Here is a 14,724-nt window from a genome sequence, read left to right as displayed (position 1 = left end):
CTTTTACTTTTAAAGAACTGCTGCCTTACGGTAGGTACCATATTGTTTAGTCTTTCTAGAAAACAAACCCATAGGAAACCAAATGTACTGGGACAGTTTGTTCTGGAAGTTTGCTTCTTCTGGTGATATTTCATCTTATAACTTTATGGTTATTTCTAATTTCATTGACAGGGATTACCGTCACAATGATCTATTTTAAGAATATAACCAAATACTAGGTGTATTCTAACTGCAATGTTGTATTGTAAGCTAATTGTTCTGTCTGTATACGATCGTCAGCCATCTTGTCCTGTTCCAAACCGGTTGAATGCAAAAAGTAAATACAATACTTTCAACCACAACTATATTTGTATTATTCTACTATATTCAACTATATTTTGTCCTTATTCTTTGAAAGCTACGAAAACGCCATCTTTCCATTTGTATTAGAATGCAGTTTTGTGATGTTTTTATGCGCTGTGTGACTGTAGATTTTAAGTGTAAACTAAACATGGATAACTAGGATAAATTTAGTGTGAGAAAGGTTATAGTTTTATAATATTAACCCTTTCGTTTTTAACGTGAGTGACGATAAGTTTTTATCTTTATTTAAAAAAGGTGTTTATACAATACAAATCGGTTCTCGACTCCCAGTCTATGAGTCTTGAAGTCCCTAACTGATTTAAAATTTCTCAGTTCTACATATAAATACTTATTTTTCGTTTTGGAAAGGAGGGCGGCACAAACCACCAGGATGAGAAAGTAATTTGGAACCGGTCAAGCTATCAAACAGTTCTAGTACGGAGGTGGCAATAACATGGCCTGCGAGCCGCTTGCGGCGTCCGTGTCCGTCTTGTGTGGCTTTGTCGATTTGGCAAGTTTGAAAATGCCGCGCCGCGCTGCCTGCTCACGTTACGTAAAGCATCGCAGAAACGTCTTATCATATTTATATTGTTTAAATAAATAGACAATATTCTTTATTCATAAACGTTGAGTTTAGAATTTTTGTCAATACAATAAAGGGCATACAGAACAGAAAATTTAAAACATCAGTTCATGGTGCAATTGATTTCCAGTTTATAAACTCTTGAATAGTGTAGAAGGGTCGTTGGAGAAACCAACTTTTGAGTGAGTTCTTCACGTGTTTGACTGGTGTTTCCTTCAAAGAGTCTGGTAGAATGTTGAAATAGATTGCTCCTTTGTATGATGATTTCCTCTCATATATTGTATGGTGTGTTTCAAGAGCCAAGTGGTGTCTATTTCTTGTGTTGTAGCAGTGATGGTCTCCAGTTCTAGTCTGTCCAGTTGTTACAGAGTGCAAAATAGTATCAATTATATAAAGAGCTACTACTGTTAAAATCCTCAGTTCTCTGAAGGCTTCCCTGCAGCTGTCTTGTGGTCTCAGTCCAGTAAGAACTCTGATGGTTCTCTTTTGTATTACTAATACTCTTTGTAAATGTTTTGCTGTTGTACTTCCCCATACAATTAGTCCATATCTAAGATGGAACTCAAAGAGAGAATGGTAGGCTGATTTACCCATATCTATATTGCTAATTTGTTTAATTCGTCGTACTACATAAAGGCAGGAGTTAAGTTTTTGCAGAGTTTATCCACATGAGGCTCCCAGGATAGATTGTTGTCAAGAGTCAGACCTAGGTATTTTGTTGATGTTGCTACCTCTAGCTCTGGGAGACCCCTGTGATGATTTCGGGGGGCAGTGAAAATTAGCTGCTGTGTTTTCTTCTCATTTAGTACCAGATCATTGATATGGCAGTATTGCTTTGCCATATCAAAAGCTATATACGAATTGATGTCAAGTTGTTCTTTGTCTTTCTCAGTAATAATAAGGGCAGTGTCATCAGCATACATCACAACCTTGCAGTATTTCTCCAGATATTGTGGGAAGTCATTTGTCAAAAGAGTGTAAAGCACTGGACCAAGCACAGATCCCTGAGGTACGCCTCTTGTTACTGGTAACAGTTCCGACTTTATTTTGTGAATTATTCCGTTGCTTGATGATGTAAGCTCTACGAGTTGTTTCCTGTCGCTCAAGAAGCTTTTGAACCAGTATGCCTCTTTGTCTTCAATTCATAATGATCTGAGTTTTTTAATTACTAAGCCATGCTCTAGGCAGTCAAAGGCGTTACTGAAGTCTAGGAAGATACTTGTGGCTGTACAACCTTCTACTAGTTTGTCGATGATAGATTCAACTAGCTGAGTTATTGCTGTGGTTGTTGTGGTGTGTATAAAGTACTACGGATGTTACGATGTCGTCTAAGAAACGTAAATATGTGGAGGAGAACCAAGCTTTTAACTCTGACTGGAAAGAAAAAAATTTTGTTTTAGAGAGGAACCAGCCAATTTGTTTTTAATAAAGCCATTGTGGCTTTTCTGTCAAATGACCTTGTCCCAGTACAAGGCCAGCAATATAAAACTGAATTATGGCACTAACTATAGTAGTTTCACTAAAGAATTTCCTGTTCATTCTCAGTTAAAAAAGCCAAATTAAAATCTTCAAAGAAAGAACTTCACAGTCAGAACACGGTTTTGTCAATATTCACAAAAAAAGGAGATGTGATAACCGAATTTGGATTTGTATTGGTTTCAACATAGCAAAAACAAAAAACCTTATTCAAAGGAGGAGTTTATAAAGAAGAATGTTACACAAGTTGTTTCTATTTTAGATCCTGACAGTAAGAAACTGCAAAAGAAGTTGAACAAATATCTGCTACTAGAAAGAAAAATAAAATAATGTACAGTAAATATGCCTTATTTTATCAGGCGAAGTTACGCACTACACATACAACTGAGAGAAGAATTTATGTTATTAGTGACAATTTGTTGAGTAATATACAAAACACTCCAGGCAAGTGTTTAGCACAGCATCTAGCTTTTTACAAATCTACATATATTAAATACAACCCGCAATTTGCCATATTTGTGAAATATGTACCAAACGACCTGGAGGTACCTGAGAGCTCTTAGATATAGTTACGTTGAAGAACACTATTTGTGGTTGCAACATGAAGATGACTTCGGTGGTGTTTTAGCAAAAAATGTATTCAATACCTATCAATAAGATTGTGAGTGTTGCTACTTACTGTGCGCCGTTTATGTAAAATTCAAACAAGGAATTGTCGGGCTTTGGAATGTTGAAAGCTTATTTACTGATTTCTTACCTGTGCATTGCATCATTCACAGACAGCATTTAGCAGCAAATAATTTCCGCGTTTTACGCAGGTAGTTTAAAAATGTTTAACTATATTTATCCTTGTGCTAAAACTCGCCGGCAGTTTAAACCATTCGTACAAGAACTGGGTAGTGACGAGATTCGTGATTTATCTTGGCATTGCTTAGTGAGACTGTTATTAAGAAGCAATATTCTTGGCACATTTTTAAAACTGCTAGAAACCATTAAACAATTTTAGTTAGAAAAGGGGGAATCCTACCCTCAGTTAAATGTAGTTAAATGTGTATTGGTTATTAGATTCATCTCTAATTACATATATATTGCTCAACATATACAAATGTTAAATATATAATTACAAAAAAAGGAAAAGCGAAATCTGATTTAGCGCAGATTGTATTTAACTTTCACGACTGATTAAGGCTGTTTTAAAAAAATACCTTGAGACAAAAACATTCTTTCATTTCAAATGTCTTCTTAATACAGTCTATGAAAGTGAAAACATTAAGGATATTTATGTAAAATTGTTAACCTTGGTGAGGAAATTAATGACAGATTTAGTAATTCAAGGTCCCTTAAACCTTCATTTAGTTTCTGGAAAATCCTGTTGCTATTGGTGTTGTCGGCGAAGGCTGTCCTGTTACACCACCGAGTATAAAATATACAACAGCTGCAGACATGGAGATATTATAATTACAAGAGGATGAACGGCTAAAAAATGGATGTTCAACAATTGAGTATTGGAAAGATTTTCCAGAGTAAAAAATATACATAACACAAAAGAGTGCGACAAAAGGCTTATTTCAAATGTTGGGACCTCCAAAACATTATCTGAACGATTGTTTTCAACTCTCAAGCTTGCGAAATCGGGAGAAAGACTAACTGATAAACATTAAAGTAAACTTGTTCGAACTGTACTCATCAACAGTAACAAAATTGTTATTCAGATTTAGCTTTTATAACGACAAAATACGTTTGTAGTTATTAAGTTTATCAGTAACGTTTATTTATTAACAAATTAAGTTTGTTTTCATTACATGCCCTATTGAGCTTACTTCGAGAGGTGAATAATTGCCTATAAATATGTGGCTCGTAAAGTCAAGACTAGTGGATACCCCTGCCCTAGTGGATGATTCCATTCTGTGGCACGGATAGATAAATTACATAACACTTGGTTCGTACACCGTTCAGTATGTAGCCACCTTATCCGGACCCTTTGAAACTAACTGTGTAACTAATGATAAAGCTCAAAAAAAATTGTCTATACGATTAATACGTTTAAGTAAGTAAAGGCAAAAGGAGTGTAAAAATAAACATATATTCCAGGAGCTTACAATTATTGGTTTATATATATATATATATATATATATATATATATATATATATATATATATATATATATATATATTGTTTTATTGTTAGTAAAATCTAATACAAAATAAAAACTACAAACAATATCTATTATAATTAACTATATACAATGTATTACAATGTATGATGAAGATAAAAATATTATTCACTGGAGGCTTCATTTGAAGTGAAATAAAATGTTCTCTGTAAGTGTTGTTTGCAATTCAAGAACTGATTTGGTAGAAAACCATAAACGTGGGCCGATGTAACTTCAATGTATGGAAAATCACCTAGATCAGTGTCATCTCCTACGGCTGTTCCTACCTTCTTTATAGTATGAATTATGTACCATGTTTTCTCTTTTAAATAATAAAATAATTGCATTTATTTAACTTTTAGAATCCATTTTGGATTGCTAGGTATTGCTCCACTCTAGATGTTCTAATAACGGTTATTTACTGTTCCATCGTTTGTTCTCCCTTCTCACACCATTGGTCTGTATTATTGTTACATTTGGTATATTGACGGATAACGTGTTCTTATTAAAGTGAAAAGCCGACACCTGGTGAAAAAGCACAATTATCAAATACGCTGTTTGGATTCTACAAAATAATATATCATCCACATAATTATACTTTTAAGAATACTTTTACTTAACAAAAAAAGAAAAAGTATTGCCCTCACTAACCTTAATATAAAAAATGAGCTTTCAAACTCTTTATAAGTACATTTGTATTGTTTAATGAAAGTAAGAAATAAACTTACCTTTCGTGATTCCTGACAAAAATAATGTTTGTTATTGATTTAACAAGAACGAATATGAGGTGGTCTTTCACATTGGGGCTATTCCAGCAAATATTCGAAGAAAGTGATTTGAAAATAGCATATTAATCGAAAAATAATATTTTGAGTGCCTTGATGGAAAGATTGTCTTCAATTTGGAAAATTTATGAGTAAATCTTGGAAACTGTAATAGTATTTAGTCTACAAATTTAATTTATAGTTTTTGTTTAATATAAATTCAAAACTGAGCATAAACAGATTTTTTGTTAGTACAACTTAAGTAACGGGTTTTAAAACAAAACTTAAATTATACTTGTACTTAAACTACAGTATGTAAGAAAGTTATTACCAACAGTGGTTTCAGTGGCGGTAATGTAATTTTCAAAAGGAGCTTTAATTCATGAGCATGTACATGTGCGTGTGCGTGTACGTGCACGTGGGTGAGATTTTAATTTAAAAAAATCATCAAATATTGTGGAATCGTAAATTTACAATCAAGTTGTAAAAATAGTTTTGCGCAACTTACAATAATCATCAATAGTACTCACATTAGAGTGAAGCTTCTGTAGAATCTTTGTTTCATATTACTTGAGGAAGGTGCATATAAATAATCAGCTATAATTAAAACATATGTTTGTATGTTGCAGTATTTGCCTATGTCTGGTCAAAACCCACATTGAAACCTACTGTTCTACACAGAGTAAGTCTATCATATAAATAGTAGTAAGTTTCTTGGTTTTGTGCAGCTTTTTACTTTAATTATCTTTAAGATTATTGTGTGATCTATTTGAGCTATATGTTGATATATTCACACTTTGTTGCTTCCTGGAGGGATGGTAGTATTACAAGTGTGTGTTTTCAAACAACAAAAATCATGTGACAAGAACAGTGATTTTATTGAGATAACCATAAAACTGTTAACTAAAACTAATACAATTGTACATAGAAAATACAAGCATATAGCTGAGGCTCATAGCTGCGTGGAGAATCACATACGAAGCACTGCGCAATACCGGCACACAGCACGTAACATGTTACCGGCACCACACAAGCGACAGACTGGCGAAAAATCAATATCAGCAAATTTCGTAACAGTACGTCTGGAACAATAAACAGAATGGTGGTAGGGACACACTTTCGGCCCTATGTTTTTTCCGGACTTTTAAATCATAGTGTGTGTTTGAGGTGAAAATAATTTTATTTTCTAAAGTTCCCTTGATTGTTGCAATTTGTTTTTTTTTAGTTTCCTAATAGCAATAAACTAATAAACAAATTGTGTGTTTTACATTGGATAAAATATAAGGGTAAACCCCGTGAAAGCACTCAAAACCACTTAAAGAGTCTAAATCACACACAAGTTAAAGCTGTTAAAATGGATATGAGAGTCTTTTAACAACAATATAGATTCTGAAATTATCAGGTTAGGATGTCATTTTTTATATTTTATTTGAATAACTAAAACACACTATGAAGTGAGTAGTTACGATGTGTCATGAACCGAATCTTAAATCTCGAAGCAATCGAATCTTCACTAAAGATTCGGATTGGAGAAACGATCGACGGAATTCGACAAACGAATCTGCAAAGATTCGCCGCGTCGTTAATTAACTGCTGATCTGCAGTGCACAAACCAATCGCTAAAACTTATTGCTGTATATTGTGTTTGAAAACTCGCAAAAAATAACCTAATTAACAAAGTATAGCACTTTTGTAGATAATACGTTTCTTGCAATTAGCATTATCTATATTTATGTTCGAGCATTGCCACGAGTCTGCTATGTTTATTAGCGGTCGACAGCTAATCGACAGTTAGCAATCGCTAAAACGTGTGCTTGTTGTACCTTGTTTATGAAAATCCGTAGTTAGATAACCTGGTTCACAAATTATAGTGCTTTTACAAATAACATTTCGCTTGTACCTTGTATTTTCTATGTTTATATTTGTACAATACTACACGTGCCCTGCGTCAGCTGCTGGATGCGAAGTAAACAGACAACAGCTAATTTTCGTTTACTTCCAAATTTTGTATTGTTTTATGAATATTTCCTCTATTAAAATACATTATGTTTGTATTTCAATGCTTTTTATTATAACTAGGAATGGTTTGAAAATTTAAAGTTTAAAATGCGTTTTATAAGTGAAATAGTTGTATGTCCTCTATATTTTGCAAATTAAAAGTATGGAGGCCCATATTATAATTCATAAAATTAAAGTAGAAGGTAGGGTGTATGATTAAGGTCTTAAAATATTGCTATTTTTCTGAACCCTTTAAAATAAGTGTTGTAAACTTGGATTACTTTTTATATTATTAGGCTGTCTCTAAAGTTTAAGAATTGCATACATTTGATTCGTGTTGATTAAAAAAATCATACATAGGTTAAAAAGCTACTAAGATTAAAAATTCTAGAATCGGGAGTGGATTTTAAAAATGGAATCAGATTCGAGATTTAAAAATTCTAGATTTTCCCATCAATAGCGGGTAACTCTTTAATTTAATGAGATTATATAAATATGCATTTTTATATTAGTCTATACGATTTATGATTACCTGATTTTCTTGAACAAAAGCTATTGAGATGCAGCTTTGTAACATAACACATATATTATGAGTTTTTTTTCTACAATGTACCTACAATGTATCCTTGAAATTGAGCTTATCTGTTTTGAGTTAGGTTCCGATTCATTCTTCACCATGCTATGCAGCTCGCACTTGACTGATTTGCTTTGGATGGGTTTTACTTAATGTCTATTACTTTGCAGATAGTTTCTTTACCGTAAAAAAGTTATTATTCTTGTGCTTGAAAAATAATAAATGAAAGTCCTATTCTATCGTTAGAGAAGCAAAATAATGCCATAAATAATATTATTAATTATCTATTTCGTGTTGAATAGAATTTTAAATTTAATTTACTAGTTTATTTAAATTAACATAAAGTTTGTTGGTTTTGGACCTACCGTCGTGTTATTATGGGTATGCTAACCAGCTGCCGTTAAATTTAATAATATCATACCAAGATTAAATAAATTTGGTCTTATTGTAAAATGGCATAAACTCTGTTTTTCCCTACAAATTTGTAGTGGTTGTAGATATTACGAATTTACTTTAAAATCCGGATATAGTGAAACGAACTTGTGTGTGTAGTGAAACTCTTAAGAACCATGTTAAACTTAAAAAACACTGTTAGTCCACTATATATCTTACCACTAAAACAATAGATAGTTTTATAGATACAGACCGTTATAAAGATACAGATAACTATATAATGTTATCTGTATCTATATAATGGTCGTAGAAATGTGGGAGGTTTTTTGTTTTAAAGTTATGATTAGTATGCATAGAAACAGTTTTTGGTTTTCTTGTACTATGTTTACTTTTTGAATGTTTGAAGGGGAATGTAAAAACTTTTTTATAACCAATGCAAATGTCGAAAAACTAAAAATTCGTTTTTATGCTTATCAATAATATTTTTGACATAAAATCTATAATTCTATGACTAAAAAAATGGTCGCCTAAGTATTTTAAATTTGAACAATGTTCTTATGGGGCTAAAATCACGATAGCCACCAATATATTATTATAGTACCACTTCTATATTTTCGTGGCTTTATATTAATGTAAGGTTACATGAAACAATAAATTTCGGGATGTGGAGCTCTGGTTCTTTTTCTTAATACCTTATACACTGATTTAATTATCATAAGCGAAATAATGATTATATAGTTTTCTTTCTCGTTTTTCGCGTGGCTTGGAGATTTTACCACTTTAATTTATTATATAAATTATGCTGTGTAGTTAAATTATTACCCAATTATCGGCCTCATTCAAAGTTACTGCAGCAAATAAAATTAATAACACAACGTTTACAGTTAATTTTAATTGTGTTGACGGTAAATAAAACTTCACAATAAAGCGTACGATACAACCCAATTTTATACCCTCACAACAAAGGTGAGCGCCTTCAGAAAGTTAAGTATGTGATATAAACTCTGTATTCAAATTGCTGTTTCAACAATTTGTAGGCGTTTACTGCAACTAATACTTTATTATGTCGTGTATCTGTGGTGTAACACTATATTTTTGACAATCATAGAAATAACAAAAATAATAATAATGTAGAAATTTTTCTTTTTACAAAATTACAAGCACGTCAGATTTATTAATATAGCACCAGGAAAAAGAGGTTTGTATAACCAGGAAGTTAGTTACATTGAAGTTTCGGCTTTACAAGTGACCATCTTCATTTTAATTCCAAAAGAACATTTTTACACCCCTATTTTTCGGCATAGACTTTTTGGAAATGTCTCATTTTAAAATTATACTTAATACACTTTCAAAACCTTTTTACCTATTTTGATAATTTTATTTGTTGCTCAGAATCAAACCCTCAAACTTTTTAACCTTATCGTTTAAATCCTCAAAAAGCATATCCTGTATGATAGAAAATAAAAAAATGTATATACTTATCTATGTACTTATCAATCGTATATTTAAATGAGACATCTTTCATTCTATGATCAAAAATAAGAGCCATAAAGTATTTTAGGTTTAACATTGTTCTAATGGTGTAAATCTCGTGGTTGTTTCTCTTCAGGCCTAAAGAAAAAAAAAAATTAAACAAATGTTTCATTTTAGTTTTTTAAAGGGCTCTGACACTTTTTTATGTAATTTTCATTATTTTTAGTCAAAAGAGATTAACACGGTGCTTATCACATCTGCTTCAAAGTTATCCATACAACAGATTCAGTTTGATTTTTTTTTTGTTAAAATACAACTGAAACAATTGAGACCTGATCAAAATTTCCAGCCAGGACTTTTCAACACTCTCTGAGAGTGTAGAAATGAACTAAAAACAATTTTTAGTATGGAAATGGATGCAGTTCTACCATATTTGAATACTATTTATCTATCTTACAGAATAACTGTGCAAGAATCGAATTGTCAATTGCAATTGTTATCAATTACTGTGATGACTATTTTTGTGTAATTTGCCTCATGATTAGTCTCCATTTACCTACTGTGGTGCTTATATCACTATAGTACGAGAATATATCAATGCAATCTTGGGTTGTGGTGCAGTGTTGCCAGCTGTAATTGATGGATAACTAATGAATGGATAATCAATTAAATTGAACAATCAAACTATTGTTACTGCTCATCTTATCACATTATCTTCCTGAAACCTTTACTTTCACAATTAAATTAAGACATGTTTACACTAAGACACAGATCACGAGAAAAATATAATGATAAAATAAAAACGTACAGAAAAATCAAACACCGGGGAACAAAACGGATTTAAACAACCGGAAGAAAGCAAGACGTTGTCGTGTTGCCTTATACTGAGACTCAGCTGATATAGCAATGTGACAACGCCACAAGGTGTGTAGAAAAGTGGGGTGCAGTAACTGCTAATACGGTCAGGCGTGCAAGGATGTACAGTGGTGGGTGGTGGTATTTTATTTGTGCTTCTTCAAACTAGTACTGAATCTTCAAGCATAGTTTTGTATTTTTTGTTGTTAAATATGTCTTTAACATGTGCATAGCCATTTCATCAATATTTGTTAGCTTTTGTCATGATTAAAAATATCTACGTTGAAGTATCATAGCTTATGAAGAGGACAGATACTATTTCTTGAAACTTCATGTTTAACTTTTTATAACATATAATGATAGATAATGTTGGAAGTTTTCATATACGCTAATAAACAATGCAGTTTCTTGAGTTAAGCATTGTAATTTAGTACAGTGATTAATAAATCTACCCACTGTTGCCAACTTTTTTATTTTACATCAAGAAATCAATTCTAAAAAACTATTAATCAAATAAATCGATCTAATCAATCAAATCTAATATGAGTTTTCTTACAATATCTACATTATACTAATATAAGCTTTATGCCCAAAGCATAAATACTGAATTTATGGGTCTAACTACAATGTCTTCCTAGACGGTTTACATTACTTTTGCAGTTTCCCTAAGGATTATTTCATTCCTAAGTCTCCTCTTGGGGAACATGACTCGGGCAAATAGATTCATGAATCCCAGTTTAGAAACTATTGCACAAACCAGGAATACCAGACTGCTCTCTACTCCATATCTCAACCCTTTCTCTTACCATCTCCACTTCCTAATAAAAAGGAGAATAATCATGATCAGGACCGTACTCAGCTTTGGCTGGCAGCGGAAAAGATATTTGGCTGGGCCCCGTCATGTACTGCCACCTTCTCCAGTAAAAAGTGTACGGGCCCGGGCCCGGGCCCTGGTACAATTGTCCTTAGAAACTAGTCTGAGTACGGACCTGATCATGAGTAAACAAAATGTATAATGGTGGTCTTGATACCAACTTGAATACAACTCCCAATTTAACCTTTAAAGTGGTGAAGTGGATTTTATTAAATTAAAGCAGGAGGGAAAATGTTAAAAGACATTAAATCTACTGAAATTCAATCTAAACTACCTAAACTATAGGTTGTTTAACATCTGAGTTAGATACAATTTCCTCATTATAACTTCAACAATTAGTTTAAACATAGTAAAAGCAGTTGTAACTGTAACTGAACAGGTTATTCTAAATTTCAAAAACAAAATAATGACATCTACTACCTTAATTGACTTAAGTAAAGCCTTTTATTGTATTCCTCATGACCTGCTCATAAAAAAGCTACATTTTTAAGGCATTAAAAATAATGAATAAAGTTTATTTTCATCATGTTTACAAAATAGAAGGCAGACGGTCTCACAAAATAAAGATGTGTCTTGTTTCCAGAATGTTTTACTAGGAGTACCACAAGGCTCAGTATTCGGTCCTTTTCTGTTTGTAGTAGTGATAAATGATTTTTCATTTAATATGCCTTGTAGGTCTGTTCTATATGCAGATGACAACTATTTTAAATAGCAATAAACATCTGGAAACTTTAATTTTAGAACAGGAGCTGGCAATGACTAAAGCAATTACAGTAGAACCCCTCATATCCGGCCACCACGGGGACCGAGCCCCTGGCCGGATAACGATTCGGCCGGATAAACCAACCTACAGTACACAGCACTTGACGAAACAAAACAATTGTACTGTACTGTACTAACCGCACTGGAAATAATCAACGAACTGTTTACAGGTTAAACCTATTAGCTCAACTGAGGACAACACAGGAAAATGTAAACAAATAGATACACAAAAATAACGCAGGAGTCGTGGGAGACTAGTGCGTGCAACTGCGCGTCTGCAAGCCGTGGTAAATAAATTTCGATATTGGCTTCCGGGAAGTGGCCGGATAAACCGAGGTGCGGTAAAACTGAGGCCGGATATGAGGGGTTCTACTGTAAGTGGTTTATGGCCAAACTTTTGGTAGTAAATAATAGTAAAACAGAAAATTTAATTTTTACTCTTGATGGAAACTGTGTCCTTGATAGTAAGTACTCAGAACCTGTTAAGTTATTAGGAATATACATGGATAATCGATTAAATTGGGATACTCGTGTAAGTTTCCTATGTAAAAAATTAGCTAGGGTTACATACCTTATCAGGAAACTAAAGTATAGTATTAGTAATGAAATGTAAATCACAGCATATTATGCCTATTTTATTCGCAGATTCGCAGCTAAGTTATGGTATAACACTTTGGGGAAACAGTACTAGTGCTAAAACTGCTTTCATTTGGCAACAGAAAGTAATCAGAATTATTGCAAATGTTGGTAATAGAGTTTCTTGTGTCCCAATTAAAAAGAAAATTTGAATTATGACCCTTCCATCCCTGTATATTTATTGTATTTTACTTAGTATTAAAGAAAAATTAGACAGTTTTATTAGTAGACAAGAAATACACTCCTACTGTACTAGAAAAAATTATATCCTGGAACAGATGATTGTTCTAGATATGTTATATATATATGTATATATTTAACGAGATGCTACTAACACCATATTTCCTTTTATTTTCTTTTTAATGAGCAAATTGTGGTGTTATTCACATTTACCATGTATATATAAAATTTACTTATTTTGTATATTTCTAATCATTACACTTGTTTTATGGGATTTTAAAGGTGTGATAGAAGTAGGCCATTTAGTTATAAGAAAAAGTGGCACTGTCCATTGCATTGTAATAAGTGCTTAAAGACAATAAAGATTTCTTGGTTCTTGTTTCTTTATTAAATAGTTCTCGTTTATAGACTTAAAGTAGTGGACATGGTCTGGATGATGTCTCCAAAATCCATATACCACTCATAGGGGTGTAAATATAACACCTAATATCATAAATCTTTAGGATTTTGCCATTGGATTCTTTAAGAAAACAGTACCGAATTTATATCTATGTCAGTTGTATCCATATTTTATCATAAAAAATATTAAAAGCGTAATACAGAAAAAATGAAGTAAACTTTAATATGATATACATCATTTTATAAGCTAAAATCATACTTTTTTTAGGCCAAGAGGTGGGAGGAATTTGCAAACCTGACATTCACCTTTGACTGCAGTGATCGAGCTGTGGGTTTCTATGCTGATCAGGAACACCACTGCCAGATCTTCCACATGTGTGATGAAGATGGACGTCGCATACCTTACGTATGCGCCAACGATACCTCCTTCAACCAGCAGTACCGTGTCTGTGACTGGGAGTATAATTTTGACTGTGCAGATGCTCAAAACTGGTTAGTGTTCAGCTTCCACAAATGTTTTTTCTCAATTTGAGCTGATAAAAATATATAGTATTTTTAAATCAATGAAATGACAACTTTGACTTTTTTATATATTATTTTATATAATATTTTAAACTTAACTCTGATAAACAGTAACTGAGTAAATGTATATTTCATATGAATATACACTAATGGTAGGAAAATTCAATTCTAAAATTATCTAGTCTATTATACCTATAACTAGAAACAATACTGGAATAATTAACTAAGAATTTACAAGAACACTATAGTTTACTGAAATACAAACAATGCCGATAATCATATCAACCAAATAAAATTTCTTTTATGGAGATTTTCTTTGGTATGATCCTTCTCAAACTAAAGATATTTTAATGAATACGGAAGAATAGTACTCAATTTATAAGCAAACACTCCAATAATTATTGAATTTTATTTTTGTGAGGCCTTTTGTATTCAAGGAACACATCACAGACCAACATAAATGAAATACAATACTTTTATACTGTATAAAGGTTGTAGATTCATTTCTTTAATTAAAAAATATTATATATTTTTATCAGCTGATATTACAAAAAAAAAAACATTTGTGTAAATAAAAAGAAGCTGACAGAATGGAAGCTTAGTGTTAAAAAGCCCTTTCTTCTCAATAAAGATGATAGCTTTGTGTTTCCATTCCTTATTATTGCAGTGGTTGGACAATAATTTTTAATGTCTTTCTTTTTTTTGTCTTTTATATTTGTATGTAAACTCCTCTCTGTACAG

The 14,724-nt window shown here is 32.2% G+C and overlaps 1 protein-coding gene across 1 annotated transcript in view; it reads left to right on the top strand.

The window, feature by feature from the left end:
- The window catches only part of LOC124369191, a 53,738-nt gene that overhangs the window by 30,463 nt on the left and 8,551 nt on the right, over window positions 1–14,724 (top strand). Inside the window, exons 3-4 of the mRNA XM_046827009.1 lie at window positions 5,947–5,999; window positions 13,730–13,953. Coding sequence (XP_046682965.1) covers window positions 5,947–5,999; window positions 13,730–13,953 — 277 coding nt within the window. The remainder of the gene's footprint in view (window positions 1–5,946; window positions 6,000–13,729; window positions 13,954–14,724) is intronic.

Source organism: Homalodisca vitripennis, chromosome X (assembly GCF_021130785.1).
Source record: "Homalodisca vitripennis isolate AUS2020 chromosome X, UT_GWSS_2.1, whole genome shotgun sequence".
NCBI lineage: Eukaryota > Metazoa > Arthropoda > Insecta > Hemiptera > Cicadellidae > Homalodisca > Homalodisca vitripennis.
Note: the sequence above shows the minus strand (reverse complement) of the source record. Positions and strands in the feature narration are given on the sequence as shown.